This window comes from Bombina bombina, chromosome 6 (assembly GCF_027579735.1).
Source record: "Bombina bombina isolate aBomBom1 chromosome 6, aBomBom1.pri, whole genome shotgun sequence".
NCBI lineage: Eukaryota > Metazoa > Chordata > Amphibia > Anura > Bombinatoridae > Bombina > Bombina bombina.
In genome coordinates, this window is record NC_069504.1 from 565,872,916 (window position 1) to 565,893,457 (window position 20,542).

At 38.0% G+C, this 20,542-nt stretch overlaps 1 protein-coding gene across 1 annotated transcript in view; it reads left to right on the plus strand.

Moving 5' to 3' along the window:
• The window catches only part of LIPC (lipase C, hepatic type), a 291,231-nt gene that overhangs the window by 253,387 nt on the left and 17,302 nt on the right, over positions 1–20,542 (plus strand). Inside the window, exons 8-9 of the mRNA XM_053717525.1 lie at positions 6,030–6,150; positions 7,738–7,956. Coding sequence (XP_053573500.1) covers positions 6,030–6,150; positions 7,738–7,956 — 340 coding nt within the window. The remainder of the gene's footprint in view (positions 1–6,029; positions 6,151–7,737; positions 7,957–20,542) is intronic.

Here is a 20,542-nt window from a genome sequence, read left to right on the forward strand (position 1 = left end):
CTGACAAGAAAAGAAATCAAATGGAGACGACACAGACACCTGTAGAGGCAGAGGATATGCCGAACTCTATTCCTATGGACACCCACCCAATTGTCTCACAGATCTCTGCCCTGTTCTTACCGAAAATTGAGCAGTTACAAACAGGGATGGATTCTCTTACAACAGAAGTAAAATCTTTTAATGGCAGACTCACTCAAGTGGAACAAAGAGTGGCAGAGGGAGAGACTCGCCATAGAGAAGCTGAGACCAATATTCAAACACTGCAACAGCAGAATGATAGGCTATGGGCCAAAATCGACGACCTGGAGAACAGGTCCAGAAGAAACAACCTACGGGTTGTAGGAATTCCAGAGTCTCTCCCAGGATCACAACTCATAGATTTTGCAGAAAACACCCTGCCAAAGTTGTTGCACATTCCTCAGTCATGTCTTCCATGCACAGTAGAGAGGGCCCACAGAGTTGGCGACCTGCGAAAACAGGAGGAAAATACCCAACAATCGAGACAAGTTATGGTGAAGTATCTCAACTTTAAAACAAAAATAGCAATTCTTCAAGCCTACAGAAAAGTCCCGTCGCTGGAATTTGAAGGCAGAAAATTATATTTGTTCCAGGACTATTCTGCAACAGTAGCAGCCAGAAGAAAAGAATTTACACCTTATTGCAAACAACTCATCGAGCAAGGCAGGCCTGCAGCCCTGCTATATCCAGCGAGATTACGGCTGCACACAACCAATGGTCCTCTGTTCTTTGAGTCACCACAACAGCTCAAGCTACACCTGCAGAGAGAGAGTGAACAGCGACAAACACAAGACCAAGAAAACCGCCCCTCTATCTCAGGAAGATGAGAATTGCTGTCAGGATCATAGAAGAAGAAATATAAAGCACTTTAAACACCAAGAAATAATAATCCAACAGGGCCACCACGCTCTGCCACATGATTTTTGAAAACAAGAGACACTACTTAAGGCCTCAAGAAGTATAGAGTAAAGCCTCTTAAAAACTAAAGGACATGATAACCTATATCCTTTACAAGTGGGGGGGGGGGAATGGGAAACGGGGAAAATTTTGTTACTGTTTATTGCCTGTCATATTGTTGAAGTTTATTACATGTATTTGTCTCTTTTGCACAAATTCAAGAAACGGTTTTGAAAGTTTAAAAGTTAAAACTCACTAACCTGATTGCTTATTGTTTATCATAGTGATAGATAGACTCCATCAGACCTAAGAGCGCTCCCCCAGGGGGGAAAATAGCCAGATTTTGGACACTGCAAGAAACAGTAAGTAACGCTTATTAACCTATATTGCAACACTCATACATAGCACTTCACACCTCACAACCCAGACAATTCGTGACACCCATACACACAGGACACCCACTGTAGCACAATGAAAATCACCACCTGGAATGTGGGAGGGATAACATCACCCATTAAAAGAAAGGCGATACTGAGACAATTAAACACAAAAAAGGCCGACATAGCCATACTAGAGGAAACACATCTATCGCAGATAGAACATCAAAAACTTAAACAGGGATGGGTGGGAGAAGTACTCTTCACACCCTATGAAAACAAAAGAGCGAGAGGTATTGCAATATTGTTTCGAAAGGGACTGAATTACGACATTTTACAGGTGATCTCTGACGTTGAGGGTAGATATCTGATTATAAAACTAAAAATTGACGCACTATCCCTGATTCTTTGCGGTATATATGGCCCCCAGACACAGAAGAGAGAATTTTTAATACACCTCCAAAGCAAACTCTTGCAATTTGCAGACCTACCCATTATAGTGGGTGGAGATTACAATATAGCGCCTCAGACACCTGCAGACAGATTCCGTAACCCCACTAGCAACACAAAACCCAAACAGCTATGGACAGGATCTAGAAGAGAAACATTGATTCTTAAAAATTTTAAAAATAGTCTAGGTCTTACAGATATATGGAGAGAAAGAAACCCTGAGGCCCGGGATTACACATGTGCACATCCATCGAAAACCACACTCTCCCGCATAGACTATTTCCTAGTCTCAAGTCACTTAGCCTCTAGGATAGGAGATATCAAGATAGATCCCATAACCATTTCAGACCACTCACCAGTGACACTAGTGTTAACTACCGATGCCCCCCAGAGAAAGATGTGTGGATGGAGATTCCCTACGCATCTGTATCATGACCTCAACTTGCGAAAACACTTGGTGGGAGAGTGGTTAGCTTACAAAGATCTGAACAAACAACACATGAATGACATTTCGCTGTTTTGGGAAACGGCAAAAGCGGTGCTAAGAGGGGGGATCACGACTTACGCAATCAGAATAAAAAAAATTTGCAGAGAGAGAGGTGAACTACTTCTCCGCCAACTCCTAAATGCAAGGAATCAATACCTCAGACACCCGACAGACCAAAACAGATTACATTACAAAGACATCAAGACCCTCAGAGACACCCACCTTATTCAGACAGCAGGCAGAGCCCAAACTCGAATGCAGGCTAAATTCTATCATTATGGTAATCGCACAGGTAAATTACTAGCAAAAATCACCAAACTAACCAGGAAACCTAACACTATTGCAGCCATACAGAAACAGGGAACAATACTAACAAAAAAAGAGGATATACACAAAACATTCGTAGACTACTATTCCAAACTGTATAGCCCACAGAGAGTAGATGAGGCATTGAAGCAAAACTTTTGGAAGGACTTGGCCCTCCCTCAAATAACTGAGACACAGTTACAGATCCTAAATGGCCCAGTGGACTCCCTAGAGATCACTAGGGCTATTGACGCTTTGCCTCTTGAAAAAACCCCCGGACCTGACGGCCTGCCGGGAGAGTTCTATAAAATGATCAGAGAGGAGGTGGCGGAGACACTCACCTTATTGTTCAATGGCATAATGAAAGGAAGGGCAGACCTATCAAATAGATTCACGGAAGCAAATGTGACAGTTATCCCCAAACCAGACAGAGATCCATTACTGACAGCCTCGTATAGACCTATTTCATTACTCAACTCAGACTACAAACTGTTCACCAAAATTCTAGCCAACAGACTGACAGGGATATTACCGGACTTGCTACACGAAGACCAGACAGGGTTTGTTAGAGGGAGATCCTCAGTTAAGAACATGAGAAAATTGCAGCTAGTTCTGTCACACTACTGGGAGGAAGGAAAACAGGAGGGAGATCAGAAGGAGGGAGACGCCTGTATTTTATTGGTTGATGCCGAAAAAGCGTTTGATAAGATACTGTGGGACCATCTCTTCACAACCCTTGGGAAATTTGGGATCCAGGGCGACTTTATGACAGCCACCTACGCACTGTATGACGAACCCCGAGCAGCAATTCTAGTTAATGGCGAACCAGAGCTGCTATGGTTAAGGAATAAGTCACCAGCAGAACCACTACAAGACAACTTTAAGATTGTTACTAACTCGTTTAAATATCTAGGTATTAACCTCTCTAGAGACCCCAGAGAGTGGTATGGACTTAATTTCAGACCACTAATCAAGGAACTAAGACGCACACTCCTAAATTGGATACCACTACCACTGACACTATCAGGAAGAGTAGGGCTAATTAAGATGATCCTGTTTCCCAAACTGCTATATGCATTACAAATGCTACCCGAACTCCTACATAAACAAGACCTACAAACACTGAATAGAGATATACTTCACTTTCTATGGAAGGGGAAAAGACATAGAATAGGACATAAAAAAATGACGTGCTCACCAGAGATGGGGGGACTAGCACTCCCAAATATAGAGTACTACAACTGGGCAGCTTTAGCTAAATATGTAATGGATTGGCTTTTGGACAGAAATGTCTTCACAAATGGTACGCTAGAGTCAGAACTTATTGCTCCTTGGTCATTAAAAATGCTCCCACACATGACTCACACACAGTTAGAAAGAACAGTAGGGCACAATACTATCTTCCTCCAACCTGTAAGAGCATGGCGGAAAATCTGCAGAACCTTGAAAATAAAATGCAAAAATACAGTATACCTACCCCTACGAGGTAACCCAGACTTTCAGGCGGGTTTCACTACATCGCCTTTCAGACAATGGGAAACAAGGGGACTGACTACTATCAGACAAGTCCTGACGCCAGACCAAAAATCAGTCAAATCGTTTGCCGAATTACAAATAGAATTTAATCTACCTTACAAACACCACTTCGCATTCTTACAGACAAGACACTATGTTCAAAGCATTCTGGCGACGGGTGACATGCCGGACACCAACTGTGAAATATACAAACTACTGACTCTGACAAAGGGAGGACTGACTTCAATCTCACATACATATAAAGCACTCCAAACACTGACTAACAGGACCACGAGAGATCAAATTCAACATACATGGAGCACCTGGACTCCAAACCCAGTCACGGACCAAATTATTGAACAAAGTGTTTTAAAGGTGAGGAAGGCATCATTATCAAACGACATCAGGGAATCACATACAAAACTACTACATAATGCTTACATAACACCAAAGATGTTCCACAAATGGTGCCCTGAGACTTCGGGACTTTGCCCAAAATGCACGCACTCAAACCCCAACATCCTCCACATGATTTGGCAATGCCCAAAACTCACGAGATTCTGGAACATGGCACACAAATGGGCAATGAGAGTTACGGGAGGGAGTATAGACCTAAATATCCACGTAGTGATATTCCTCCACACACAATCGGACACAAACAAACACATGATATTTGTTCATAATGTTATACTGATTGCCAGAAAGCTTATCCTCAAGAAGTGGATGGAACCTGACCCGCCAACACTGACACATCTCAAATTAGAACTACAACAGCAAATGATTCGGGAACAAGTAGACACACAGGGTGACATCATAAAACGAACTAAACATTTCCTCAACAAATGGGAACCCTTGATTCATACCTTAGACTTAACACATCAGAGACAAATACTGTACCCACTCAAAAATTCAGAGGTTGTTCTGGAAGCCCAGTTACGAGGCAAATGGAACATTTTCTAAACATTCCAATTAACAAGGTACCGAACCAATAGAGACACTAAAGATGAGAGGCTGGGACGGAACCCTGGGGGGGCGCTCTGGGTCAAGTCAGGAGGAAATAGGAAGCAGAGATGGATGGGGAGGAGGGGAAATTAAGCTGTCGATATATAACACCCAACTTCGAAGGAAAGACGCATTCATAGTGGAGCTGCAATGACTTGCTGATTGTAAAGAGCTACAAAACACCAAAGACTCTTGGAAAGCTTTTGATCGGCTCTAATATGTTATGCAAACTATACTGTTATCTGTTGCCTTATCAAATAGGGGAACTAGATGTAGGAAGTTAGATGTGAAGTGAGGGAAGACAAGTAATGTCTGGAGTAGCTATGTTAATAGATTATAGAAGAAAATACAGTGCTGTCTTTGGTTGCAACTATTGTCATCATATTTTACAAATTTTCTGTATGTATCATTTGTTGCCCTACTCAGTGCTGGATGTATAAATAAAGAATTTAAAAAAAAAAAAAAAAAAACTTTTTGGGGCAACTTTTTTCTCAAATCCCCCACAGGGTTTTTTAAATGTACACTATATTAAAAACGTTTACCCTTGATGTTTAGTATATCTTATACCAAGAGTCATCATTCTTTTAAGTGCTTGAATTTTCCCTTATTTACAAATTGTTTCATTTACAGTAGGTCACACTTAGTATTTCCTTAAACATGTAGGCAAAAACATTGATAGTGTTAATTTCCTGGGATGTCTTCAAGAAGTAATACAATCGTTATTATGTACATTATTAGCAAGGCATAGAAAGGTTGTCCTTCATATTGTGACTGTGTATTGAGCACTTGCAATAAAGAGTGACTGTTTTTTGTTCAAACTTTTCACCTTGCCTATGTGCACCAGCAGCTGGTAGGTGATTTTTATAATCCCCCTAGAGCATCATTTTGTATATTTACCCCTTGAGTTTTTTGATTACATAAATGTATAGTCCATTATATGATGCCTATGTTTGTTTTTGTTTCTTTATGCTATGCAGTTTACCATTACCAGTTCAAGATCCATTTAATCAATCAGCTTAAGGAGAGAGAGCTGGAACCAACTTTCACTGTATCTTTGACAGGGACAAAACAAGATGTTGAAAATGTGCCTTTTTTGCCGTGAGTACCACTACAACAAGGGTTAATGCACATGCCATTTTGGAGGTGGAAAGTTAATTGTTTTGTGGATCTGGTTATTTTATGTATATCAGTAGGGGTCTCTGGTTAGAGTTAATCATTGTGGGTAGGATTTCATAGCAGTGAGGTATAGAATGTTCATTTCAGTGAAGAGAAGTCACAGTTAGAGTTTATTGTATGGAGGGATATGGAAGAGTGAGAGTATTTTGTTAATGCAGGGAAAACACTAGTACCTTTATAAGATAGGAGCCAGAGTTAAATATGGAGGCACTCAGTAGTAAGAAAATGTTTTTTGTAATGTTAACTTCACTTTGAAGTTTGCATCCATTTTTAGAAGATAATTGAAACTAGAGCATATTGTAGCAACACACTAAGTCTATGATGTCACGACCAAGACACAATGATAAAATGTCCTTTTTTAAAATGTCCTCAAAGAGAGTAATAGTTGTTGCTATTTATATATTTAATATTCTTCTTCTTTTGGTCACCTGGATTCTGATCAGTATTCAAATCAATAAGAGGACCTACATTTTTATTAGATAAACCATTTAAATGAGAAAACTGTATAACAGTTAAATCTAATTAAATAGGAAAAAAAACAGACCTATAAGAAGCAAGTACAGACTAGAACAGAGGAATGCATAAAATTCCGGTCACAAATTAAATGATCATAGAGGAAATACATCTTTAAATAGAAACATATTTGTAATATACATGTATTGGCGAAAATGATTATAGTAAAATGTATCACTGTTTTAGTGATAACGTTTTTCTCTGCACGTGCATGTAAAGCATAGCTAGATATTCTCAGTGCATCAGCATTTCAAATACTGCAGCTGAGTCATTACCAGAGGGTACAAGCACCGTAGACTCTCTGAGTAAATGCTGCGTTTAAAATGCTGGTGCATATTTACACACACTTTTGAAACAGCTATAGCTTTTGTCAGAAGATTTTTTTCTAATACATTTACATCAGTGTGGATTCCAATTTTAGCTGGAATGTCCCTTAAAAGTAATTTTAATGTACATAGACTGTGTACAATTAAGCACTGGTGTATTAAATATCAACTGGTGAGTGCCGTATGGCTAGCACAGCTATTGGAGAAGAGGAGGAAACGTCACTTCGTAAAAAAAGAAATAGTTTGTGGTGGTCGGCCAGAGGGGGATATTTTAGTAGAAAGAGAAAAAAAATTAAGGTGTGTTTTATCGCGTGTTTAAAATTCACGATGAAGGTCCATTTATATTAATCCTTAGATACAAGCTAGCAATTCAGAAACACTATGCCTTACCATCACTTTAATATGTTGCAATTTTTAATAGACAAGCAGGTTTTGGTTAATTTAGTTTGGTATTTAATGTAAGAAGCTGCAGCTTCAAAATTTTACAAAGTTGACCCGTATCTCTTGATGATCTGTCTATTCATGAGAACAGTACTGGATCCTGCTTGAGTCATGAAGAAAATCTTATTGCAATGCCTGAAACTTTTTGAAAGTAGTAAGAAAAATAATGTACTGTATAACCTCCTTTTGCTATTATTTGTAATAACGTCTTTTGTTTTCCATTGTATAGAAATGAAAGGGTTAAAGGTAACAAAACATATTCATTCCTTATTACACTGGACACGGACATTGGGGATCTACTTGTGATCAAGTTTAAATGGGAGGGACTTGATGTCTGGACAAATATCTGGGATTCAGTGCAAACAATCATGCCTTGGACCTCAGAAGCAGATCGCCCAGGGCTTCTCATTAAGACCATACGAGTCAAATCTGGAGAGACTCAAGAGCAGTAAGTATAGTTGCTAATTGCTGGGTTAATAATATGACGTTGCTCAACAATACAGAGCATATTGTTTACATAATGTAAGACAGTCACGATTTTCTTAAATCATAAAGGGACATAACACATTTACAAAATGCTTTACAAAACCATTAAATCAGTATGTAAACCATAAAAATCAGCATTACAAATTAGTTAAGCAAAGCAAACATTGCCAATTAACACATATCTATGCACTTTGCTAATATAAACAGAACATTTACATTTTCCATGCATCAAAATGAATTATATAACAGTGTGTCTAGTATACAAATAAATACAAATTGTTTTGCCTCTGTGCTTCTTGAACATTTCTAGTTTCTTCATATGCTAAGAGAATCCAGAGGTTTGTTACTAATTCTCTTATAATAAGATAACAGATAACATAAAATATACATTAAAAACAACTATTTATGGGTTGGAGGATCCAAACATCCTGGCATTTCAATTTCATCTCCTCAGTGCTAGATACTGTTGTGTCATAAAACACTAACGCCTAGATTTAGAGTTCTGTGTAAGCCGTCAAAACCAGCGTTAGGGCGTCCTAATGCTGGTTTTGGCCGCCCGCTGGTATTTAGAATCAGTCAGGAAAGGGTCTAACGCTCACTTTCCAGCCGCGACTTTTCCATACCACAGATCCCCCTACGCCAATTGCGTAGCCTATCTTTTCAATGGGATCATTCTAACGCCGGTATTTAGAGTTTTGGCTGAAGTGAGCGTTAGAAATCTAACGACAAAACTCCAGCCGCAGAGAAAAGCCAGAAGTTAAGAGCTTTCTGGGCTAACGCCGGTTCATAAAGCTCTTAACTACTGTGCTCTAAAGTACACTAACACCCATAAACTACCTATGTACCCCTAAACCGAGGCCCCCCCCCCACATCGCCGCCACTCTAATAAAAAAATTTAACCCCTAATCTGCCGACCGCACACCGCCGCAACCTACATTATCCCTATGTACCCCTAATCTGCTGCCCCTAACACCGCCGACCCCTACATAATATTTATTAACCCCTAATCTGCCCCCCCAATGTCGCCAGTACCTTACCTACACTTATTAACCCCTAATCTGCCGACTGGACCTCACCGCTACTCTAATAAATGTATTAACCCCTAAAGCTAAGTCTAACCCTAACACCCCCCTAAGTTAAATATAATTTTTATCGAACGAAATAAAATAAATCTTATTAAATAAATTAATCCTATTTAAAGCTAAATACTTACCTGTAAAATAAACCCTAATATATCTACAATATAAATAATAATTATATTGTAGCTATTTTAGGATTAATGTTTATTTTACAGGCAACTTTGTGTTTATTTTAACCAGGTACAATAGCTATTAAATAGTTAATAACTATTTAATAGCTACCTAGTTAAAATAATTACAGAAGTACCTGTAAAATAAATCCTAACCCAAGTTACAATTAAACCTAACACTACACTATCAATAAATAAATTAAATACAAATACCTACAAATAAATACAAATAAATACACTAACTAAAGTACAAAAAATAAAAAAAGAACTAAGTTACAAAAAATAAAAAAATAATTTACAAACATTATAAAAATATTACAACAATTTTAAGCTAATTACACCTACTCTAAGCCCCCTAATAAAATAACAAAGCCCCCCAAAATAAAAAAATGCCCTACCCTATTCTAAAATAAAAATTGAAAAGCTCTTTTACCTTACCAGCCCTTAAAAGGGCCTTTTGCGGGGCATGCCCCAAAGAATATTTATTTATTTATTTTTTTATTTTTTTGTAACTTAGTTCTTTTTGTATTTTTTGTACTTTAGTTAGTGTATTTATTTGTATTTATTTGTAGGTATTTGTATTTAATTTATTTATTGATAGTTTAGTGTTAGGTTTAATTGTAGATAATTGTAGGTAGTTTATTTAATTAATTAATTTATTGATAGTGTAGTGTTAGGTTTAATTGTAACTTAGGTTAGGATTTATTTTACAGGTACTTTTGTAATTATTTTAACTAGGTAGCTATTAAATAGTTATTAACTATTTAATAGCTATTGTACCTGGTTAAAATAAATACAAAGTTGCCTGTAAAATAAATATTAATCCTAAAATAGCTACAATATAATTATTATTTATATTGTAGCTATATTAGGGTTTATTTTACAGGTAAGTATTTAGCTTTAAATAGGATTAATTTAGTTAATAAGATTTATTTTATTTCGTTAGATAAAAATTATATTTAACTTAGGGGGGTGTTAGGGTTAGGGTTAGACTTAGCTTTAGGGGTTAATACATTTATTAGAGTAGCGGTGAGGTCCGGTCAGAAGATTAGGGGTCAAAAATTGTAGGTAGGTAGCGGCGACGTTGGGGGGGCAGATTAGGGGGTAATAAATATAATATAGAGGTCGGCGGGGGTTAGGGGCAGCAGATTAGGGGTTCATAGGGATAACGTAGGTTGCTGCGGTGTATGGAGCGGCAGATTAGGGGTTAATTGTATAATGCAGGGGTCAGTGATAGCGGGGGCGGCAGATTAGGGGTTAATAAGTGTAAGGTTAGGGGTGTTTAGACTCGGGGTACATGTTAGGGTGTTAGGTGCAGACTTAGGAAGTGTTTCCCCATAGGAAACAATGGGGCAGTGTTAGGAGCTGAACGCTGCTTTTTTGCAGGTGTTAGGTTTTTTTTCAGCTCAAACTGCCCCATTGTTTCCTATGGGGGAATCGTGCACGAGCACGTTTTTGAAGCTGGTCACGTCCGTAAGCACCGCTGGTATTGAGAGTTGCAGTGGCGGTAAATATGCCTGTACGCTCCCTTTTTGGAGCCTAACGCAGCCCTTCTGTTAACTCTAAATACCAGCAGTATTTAAAAGGTGCGGGGGGAAAAAAGCACGCGTAGCTAACGCACCCCTTTGGCCACAGAACTCAAAATCTAGTGGTAAAAGAACTAATTTTATCTTACAGGGACATGAAACCTAAAAATTTTCTTTCATGATTCAGATAGAGCATTACATTTTAAACAACTTTGCAATGTACTTCTTTTATCTGTACTAGTAGTGTTTTGTTGCTCCTTCAACAAAAGATGCAGAGAGAATAAAGCAAAATTGATAACATAAGTAAATTGGAAAGTTGTACAATTGTATGAAGGAATACGGCAGTACTCCAGTGACCCAATACGTGGTTGAAACATCATCTTTATTCCATAAAGTAAAAAAAAATATACAGCTTATTAGGAGGAAGAAAAATCCTTACATGTTTTGTGGCGTGCGGCACTTAGTCATAAAATAATCTATGCAAGAAATTCTATTTAAACTAACCGTGACCAATCACCAGCTAGAATGTTGTTATGGAAACTGTAGTTTACAGAATAGCGTTAAAATGACATTTAACTTTTGTTTTTTACTATACAAACTAATAGAAAATCAGTCTTAATCTCACAGAAAATGATTACTATTACCAAGTCTACTGATTAGAAACATATATTCACTTATTAGTCTACATAAATGCTTAAAGGGACATTAAACACTAAATACATGCTAGATAGAATGATGCATTCAAAGAAAAGATTAGTCCATGACTAACATGTAGATGTATTTTTTAAAGTTTCATTAGTTGTTTAAAAAGTGACAAATTAAGTTTAAAGTTTTAGTGTCTATAAAACACTAGGAGCTGCCATGTTGTAACTTGTGTTACCTTCTCTGCTGTGGCCAATTAGGGTCAGTTATAAATAGAAACATAGAAACATAGAAACATAGATATTGACGGCAGATAAGAGCCATAGGCCCAGCAAGTCTGCCCCACCTTACCTAACAGTATAAACTTATCTAGTTCGTAGGATAGCCCTATGCTTGTCCCATGCATTTTTAAAGTCCCCCACAGTGTTTGTTGCTACTACCTCTTGAGGAAGTTTATTCCATAAATCAATCACTCTTTCTGTAAAGAAGTGCTTCCTCAAATTACTCCTGAATCTACTACCCTTTAGCTTGAGCTCATGACCCCTTGTTCTTGAATTTTCCATTTTATGTAAAATACCCACAGCCTCAGTTTTACTAAACCCTTTAATGTACTTGAAAGTTGCTATCATATCACCTCTTTCCCTTCTCTCCTCTAAGCTATACATATTTAGGTCATTGAGCCTATCCTGGTAAGTTTTATTTTTTAGACCATGTACCATTTTGGTAGCCCTCCTTTGCACAGATTCAAGTTTGTTAATATCCTTCTGAAGATATGGCCTCCAGAACTGCACACAATACTCAAGATGAGGCCTAACTAATGATCTATAAAGTGGCATAAGAACCTTACTATTTCTGCTGCAAATACCTCTACCAATACATCCAAGCATTCTGCTAGCCTTACTCGCTGCCTTACTACATTGTTTACTAAGTTTTAAATCATCTGAAATAATAATTCCCAAGTCCTGTTCCTCGTCTGTAACAGTCAGTAAAGTGTCATTGAGTCTGTAATTAACATTTGGATTTTTCTTCCCTAAATGCATTATTTTACACTTTGCTGTGTTAAACTTTAGATCCCAGTCGTTTGTCCAATCCTCCAATTGTTGTATATCACTTCTCATTTTGTCTACCCCCCCTGGAACATCCACTCTGTTGCAAATTTTTGTATCATCTGCAAAGAGACATACTTTCCCCTGTAGCCCTTTGCTGATATCGCAGATAAATATGTTAAACAAAACAGGCCCCAGAACTGACCCCTGAGGAACACCACTAGTAACAGCCCCCTCTGCTGAATGAACTCCATTTACTAAGACACTTTGTTTTCTGTCCTTAAGCCAGCATTCCACCCAGTTCACAATTTTTGAATCTAGACCAAGGAGATATAGTTTGTGAATAAGTTTATTGTGTGGGACGGTGTCAAATGCTTTGCTGAAATCTAGATATGCTACATCAACTGCTCCTCCCTTGTCTAATACTTTTGTTACATAATCAAAGAAGTCAATTAGATTAGTCTGACATGATCTCCCTGAAGTAAAACCATGCTGATTTTGGTCCTCTAAATTGTTTGTCTTTATGTAAGTCATAATTCTTTCCTTTAAGAGGCTTTCCATTAATTTCCCTACTACTGAAGTTAAACTAACTGGCCTGTAGTTGCCAGATTCTTCTCTACTGCCCTTTTTATGAAGAGGTATTACATTTGCTATTCTCCAATCATCTGGGACAGCTCCTGTTAATAGTGACTGATTAAACAGATCAGTTAATGGGACAGTTAGCACTGAACGAAGTTCTTTTAAAACCCTTGGATGAATATTATCAGGACCCACTGCCTTTGTAACATTTATTTTTGATAATGCTAACAAAACCTCATCCTCTGTAAAAAGATTACTGTTAAGCTTGTTTCTATTTTGCATAGCATCCCTTAATGTAGACATTGTATCTTCACAATCTTTAGTGAAAACAGAACAGAAGTAATCATTGAGACAGTCTGCAATCTGCTTATCTCCTTCTATTATTCTACCATCAACTGATTTCAATTTTACTATTCCTACCTTATTTTTTCTTCTTTCACTGATATATCTAAAGAATGTTTTGTCCCCATGTTTTACTGACTGTGCTATCTTCTCTTCTGCATCAGCTTTAACCTTCCTAATTAACTGCTTAGTCTTTTTTTGTTGGAGTCTCCATATTTTCATATCATCATCTGCTTGTGTGTGTCTGTAATTTTTATAAGCTATCTTTTTTGTCTTTACAGCATGTGCTACTTCTTTGGAAAACCAAATTGGTTTCCGCTTTCTTTTACTTTTACAGACATGTCTAATACAGTGTGCGGTTGCATCTAAAATGGCACCTTTCACAAATTCCCACTGTTCTTGAACCCCTGTAATAAGATTTTTCCCCTTTAAATAGTTTTTTAGGTATTCTCCCATTAATGAAAAATCTGCCGTCCTAAAGTCTAAAACTTTTGTTTTAGTCTGGGTGTACAGTTCCTGAACATGAATACTAAACCAAACAGATTGATGATCACTGGATCCTAAGTTCTCACCTACAGACACATCTGAAACTGGTCACTAGAGTGTGCAGCCAATGGCTGTGCTGGATTTAACAGTGTTCTGCACTTCCATTTCTAACAGGAACTGAAAAGCTCACAATTTCAGAATGGAATAACAGGCAAAGAGGACAAAATAAATAATGAAAGTATATTGCAGAGTTGTTTTATTATATACAATTTATCATTTTATATTACCATCTCAAAGTCTTTAATGTCCCTTTAAAGGGACACTAAACCCAAATGTTTCCTTTAATGATCCAAATAGAGCATGCAATTTGAAGTAACTTTCTAATTTACTCCTATTATCAATTTTTGTGTCATTCTCTTGCTAACTTTATATAAAAAGCAGGAATGTAAAGCTTAAGAGTCGTCCCATTTTTGGTTGACAACCTGAGTTATACTTGCTTATTGGTTTGCTAAATGTATCCACCAATAAGCAAGCGCTATCCATAGTTCTGAAGCTAAAATGGGCTGGCTCTTAAGCTTTTTAAATAAAGATAGCAAGAGAACAAAGAAACATTGATTTGCCTATTGCTCTTGTGCACCGAACTTATATACTTTGCTAATTTCAGATTGGATACGTAAGTAGAGAGGACAGGTACATCGAGCAGCTATATAAACTTTGTTTGAGCTGACTCCATATGTGTAATTCCTGTCCCAGGACCTACTCATACTGATCCATCTGTTTAGTAACATCCCGGCTAAAACACCGGTCTACAATTGTGACCCTGGTAACACTCAGGTGTTTACACCGGAATACCTTTGAACTCCAATTCGGATCTGTTTTGTTCACACGGGGAGTACTGCTTCCTCCACCGCTCACAGAGAACGTTGAACAGTTTACACACCAAAGGAAATAAAAGAGGATACAATATACATTCCGGAGTTCACTTTTGCAACAAAGTTTGTACAGATTTCTTTTCCGGACATTATCGTTATAATCATCCAAACCAGGAGGACTCAGGTTTCCATTATCGTATATGCATTATATTTATGATTTTATTTATTTTAGCTAAAGTTACACATCTAACTTTTCAGTGCAATTATTTATCGCACTCATATGTTTGTTTGTTTTTAGATGCCGGCATCATTATTTTTAACCAAGTGTTTCATTGAACTTGAATATTAAATACTATTTTAATGTTACTAGATTTATTCTATCTATTTATTTGATTGCGCTAATCTTAGAGACTGCTCTATATATTTATAATATATTTAATATGTTTATATCAAACTTTATATATTAATTCAATTTATTGCTAGTCTTTTATCCAAATTTGGGTCTATAGGGGTTTCTAAAGTGCGTTGTGTATATGATATGATTGAGGCCCAAAATGGTTGGATTTTGGGGCATGCTGCCCAAATGTGAAACAGGAATCCCTCATTAGAGCAAAGTCTCCAACAAAGGTTGGAGGAATTTGAGAAGATATATTTAAGTCTTTATCATGTGAGGTACCATTTTGTTAGCAATTTAATATTCGTCTCTAACAGTTTCGCTGAGTGTGTTTGGCTTTTTTATTGAGGTAAAGATTGAGCACCATTCCGCCGATGAGATTAAGAAGGGTAAGTCTTTGTCCTATGATTTAGTGTAAGTCGGCAAGTCATTCTCTCTAGGTGTAGTCAGGAGTTTATAAGTCAAAGAAATAGCGTGATGGATTGGTGAGGAAGAACTGCATAGCTTTTCAAACGGGGTTCGTTGTCTTGTTAAATTGTCTTTTTGTTTAGTTTGAAGAAAATGATTTAGTTGTAGGTATCTAAACCAGTGTGCGAAGAACCCGTCTCCTAAGTGTTGGATTGATTGTTTGTCTAGCAGCCTACCTTCTTCCACCAGAGCATATGTGGGCAGGAGGAGGTGTATATCTCTGATACCAGTTGGAGTATAGGAAATGCCTGGCTTAAAATTGGTGTTTCTTAGGGTGGGTGTAAGTGGGGATGGTATCGTGGAGAGGCTTGGGTGGGTTTTGACTATGCCTGCCCAGACTTTAGGAGTTTCTGAGATTAAGGGATTACTAGGGTAATTCGTTTTATTTGGCAAATTTCAGTCTTTCAGAGGGACCCTAGCTGGGGGGTAATTTGAGAGATCATGTTCGAGCTTTACCCATTCCTTGTGGTGATGCTCCTCATATGAGCACCAGACTATGATTCTGGATAGGAAAACAGCATTACGGTAGTCGTGAATGTTTGGGACTCCCAGTCCTCCCACAAGGGGGTTTCTATATAGTGTGGATTTGGCAATCCTCGGCTGTTTGGATTTCAAAATTTAAGAATTGATTATAGATTGCAATTTTGGGATCATGTTATTTGGAAGGGGGATAGGAACATTCTGTAAGACGTATAACATTTTGGGGAGTAGTGTTATTTTCGCCGCACTGATTCTCCCCAGCCATGAAATGCATTTGATGGCCCATTGTTCTACGTTTGAGGTTATATTAGATGTGAGTAACTCATAATTTAGCTTAATCAATTCTGTCAAATTAGGGGATAGGTGAATACCTAAGTACGTTAGGGAGTCTGGATCTGAAGGAAAATGGTGCAATCGATTGAAGGGATTTTAGATCCTCTTTTGCTATATGAACTGGGAGGAGATCTGATTTTCCAAAGTTTATAGAAAAGTTAGATATAGAACCGTACGTTGTAAGAATGGAATGAGCTGCTACAAGGGATCTTAGAGGGTTTGTGAGGGTCATCCACAAATAGCGCTAATTTATATTCAGAGGCTTTAATTTTAATGCCTGCAACATACTGAGATGTGCGTAGAATAGTAGCAAGTACTTCCATAGAGAGAACAAACAAGAAGGGCGAGAGGGGGCACCCCTGCCTAGTTCCATTACGTATTGGGAAGGGGTCTGATAGAAGGCCATTAACTTTGATCTTGGCAGAGGGTGTCGTATATAGTGCTGAGATTTTGGATATAAATTTTTTTGGGGCGCACAGTTATATTTGCTGTTAACATGCTTGACGGGAATGTGTGGTCAGGGCCTATGTAGTTGAATCATTTTAAGAGATGTGGTAAAAGGAGTTGTTTAAATTGTTTGTAATAAAAATTGCTATACCCATCTGGTCCTGGTCTCTTCCCCTGTTTGAGCGATTTGATGGCTAGTTCTAGCTCTTGGTAGGTGATTAAAGATTGAAGTTGGTCAGGGTGGATTTGTTGTAATTGTATCTGTTCAAGATACTTCTCGCATTTCTGTCTGGGGCTCTCCATGCTGCGGTTGGCAAATAGGTTATATAGTTTGGTATAATATTGACAGAACTTGTTGGAATTTTTTGAGAATTTGTTGTTTTAGTTGAGTCATTGGTCGTCAGTGAGTGTATATAAGTTTAGGTAATTTTGCGCCTAAGAGCTCTCACCAACAGTTTACCCGATTTGTTACCTTGTATGTGGTATTTTTAATGCAGAAAGAAAGCTGTATTTTGGGCTTCGATGTCTAAAAATTTGTTAAGTTGTAGTCTAGCTTAATCTGATTTTTGTTGGGTTACCAAGTCTGTCGAGTGCCTCTTGTGGGTACAGTCTAAATTTGCTATTGTCTGGGTAAGTGTGATATATTTTTGTCTTGCTTGTTTATTTTTTATGGCTTTATGCTTCATCAGGATACCCTGTAAAACACACTTGTGGGCCTCCCAAGTGGTGATGGGTGTTGTATCTTCTGAGACATTAAAAGTGAAGTACTCTTGTAGTGCTCGCTCTACATCTATTCTGATCAAAGGGTCTGATTGTAACGTTTCATCTAACCTCCATTGAAACGGGCGTAGTGGTATAGAAGGCCACATGAAAGAGCTGCTGACAGCTGAGTGGTCCAACCAGCTAATAGGGATAATACATGCATATCTGAGATTTAAAAGGGAAAGATTGTCTTTCTATATAGGGTTTCTATATAGTGTGGATTTGGCAATCCTCGGCTGTTTGGATTTCCAAATTTAAGAATTGATTATAGATTGCAATTTTGGGATCAGGTTGTTTGGAAGGGGTATAGGAACATTCTGTAAGACGTATAACATTTTGGGGAGTAGTGTTATTTTCGCCGCGCTGATTCTCCCCAGCCATGAAATGGGTTTGATGGCCCATTGTTCTACGTTTGAGGTTATATTAGATGTGAGTAACTCATAATTTAGCTTAATCAATTCTGTCAAATTAGGGGATAGGTGAATACCTAGGTACTTTAGGGAGTCTGGATCTGAAGGAAAATGGTGCAATCGATAAAAGGGATTTTAGATCCTCTTTTGCTATATGAACTGGGAGGAGATCTGATTTTCCAAAGTTTATAGAAAAGTTAGATATAGAGCCGTATGTTGTAAGAATGGAATGAGCTGCTACAAGGGATCTTAGAGGGTTTGTGAGGGTCATGAGAAGGTCATCCACAAATAGCGCTAATTTATATTCAGAGGCTTTAATTTTAATGCCTGCAACATACTGAGATGTGCGTAGAATAGTAGCAAGTACTTCCATAGAGAGAACAAACAAGAGGGGCGAGAGGGGGCACCCCTGCCTAGTTCCATTACGTATTGGGAAGGGGTCTGGTAGAAGGCCATTACCTTTGATCTTGGCAGAGGGTGTCGTATATAGTGCTGAGATTTTGGATATAAATTCCTTAGGTAGGCAAAATTTGTGACGTTAAGTCTGTTGGCGAATATCTTGGAGTAGAGTTTTACGTCAACATTAAGTAGGGAAATAGGTCTAAAATTGGAAGGTAAGTCAGTCAATTTACCAGGTTTGGGGCGGACAGTTATATTTGCTGTTAACATGCTTGACGGGAATGTGTGGTCAGGGCCTATGTAGTTGAATCATTTTAAGAGATGTGGTAAAAGGAGTTGTTTAAATTGTTTGTAATAAAAATTGCTATACCCATCTGGTCCTGGTCTCTTCCCCTGTTTGAGTGATTTGATGGCTAGTTCTAGCTCTTGGTAGGTGATTAAAGATTGAAGTTGGTCAGGGTGGATTTGTTGTAATTGTATCTGTTCAAGGTACTTCTCGCATTTCTGTCTGGGACTCTCCATGCTGCGGTTGGCAAATAGGTCATACAGTTTGGTATAATATTGACAGAATTTGTTGGAAATTTTTTGAGAATTTGTTGTTTTAGTTTGAGTCATTGGTCGTCAGTGAGTGTATATAAGTTTAGGTAATTTTGCGCCTAAGAGCTCTCACCAACAGTTTACTCAGTTTGTTACCTTGTATGTGGTATTTTTGATGCAGAAAGAAAGCTGTATTTTGGGCTTCGATGTCTAAAAATTTATTAAATTGTATTCTAGCTTAATCTGATTTTTGTTGGGTTACCAAGTCTGTCGAGTGCCTCTTGTGGGTACAGTCTAAATTTGCTATTGTCTGGGTCAGTGTGATATATTTTTGTCTTGCTTGTTTATTTTTTATGGCTTTATGCTTCATCAGGATACCCTGTAAAACACACTTGTGGGCCTCCCAAGTGGTGATGGGTGTTGTATCTTCTGAGACATTAAAAGTGAAGTACTCTTGTAGTGCTCGCTCTACATCTATTCTGATCAAAGGGTCTGATTGTAACGTTTCATCTAACCTCCATTGAAATGGGCGTAGTGGTATAGAAGGCCAGGTGAAAGAGCTGCTGACAGCTGAGTGGTCCGACCAGCTAATAGGGATAATACATGCATATCTGAGATTTAAAAGGGAAAGATTGTCTGCCATTATGTAGTCGATTCTGGAATAAGATTTATAGGAGTTAGGGAAAAAAGTGTAGTCTTGTTTATGGGGGTAAAGATGCCTCCAAGTGTCATGGAGAGTTAGCAGTGAGAGGTTGTTCCAGACTGTATATAATGTGTTAGTAGGGAGCTTTAAGTGAGGGTTGGTGCTGTCTGTAATGGGATTCAAATGGAAGTTAAAGTCTCCTGCGAGCACTAGTGGACCCTTTATGTACTCAAGTATGGAGTTTGTTGTGTGCTGAAAAAAAGGAAGCTTGATTTGTGTTTGGGGCATAAATATTGACTAATGTTATTGGTTTTCCATATAGGAGGCCAAAAAGGCCTAAGTATCTGCCCTCTCTATCTTGCTCCTTATGAAGGAGTTTGAATGGGGTAGATTTGTGGAAAGTATACTCACTCCATTTGTTTTCTTTTTAGGGTTACTGCTGTGGAAATTATAGGGGTATTTGGATGAGAAGTACTTTGGCTCTTTGCCCTGTTTAAAATGTGTTTCTTGCAGAAACAAGATATCACCATTTTTGTGATTGAGGTCAGGAAATGCCTTCGACCTTTTAAAAGGGGAATTGAGGCCTTTAGTGTTAATGGGTATACTAGTAAACAATTAATCTTTCTTTTCCGCTGTCATGGTGTTTGTGTTCGTGAGAGTGTGATAAAGATCTCTAGTTGGGTTATACATTGATAGGTACAATAGCATGTAGGTAACATCATTATGAACAGTACATGGAATAGTGACAGTGGAACTAAAACATTTGTGAGCAAAACATTTTTAAACATAACAATTTTTGAACAATAGTGAGCTAACGTGTGCCCTTCTCTCAACTGTGGAGAAGAGTGTTTCATATGTAATTAACATCATAATCATAAAACAATTCTGTTAGCTCTTGAGTATTCAATAGGGGGCTAATGGTGCCCCAGAGTT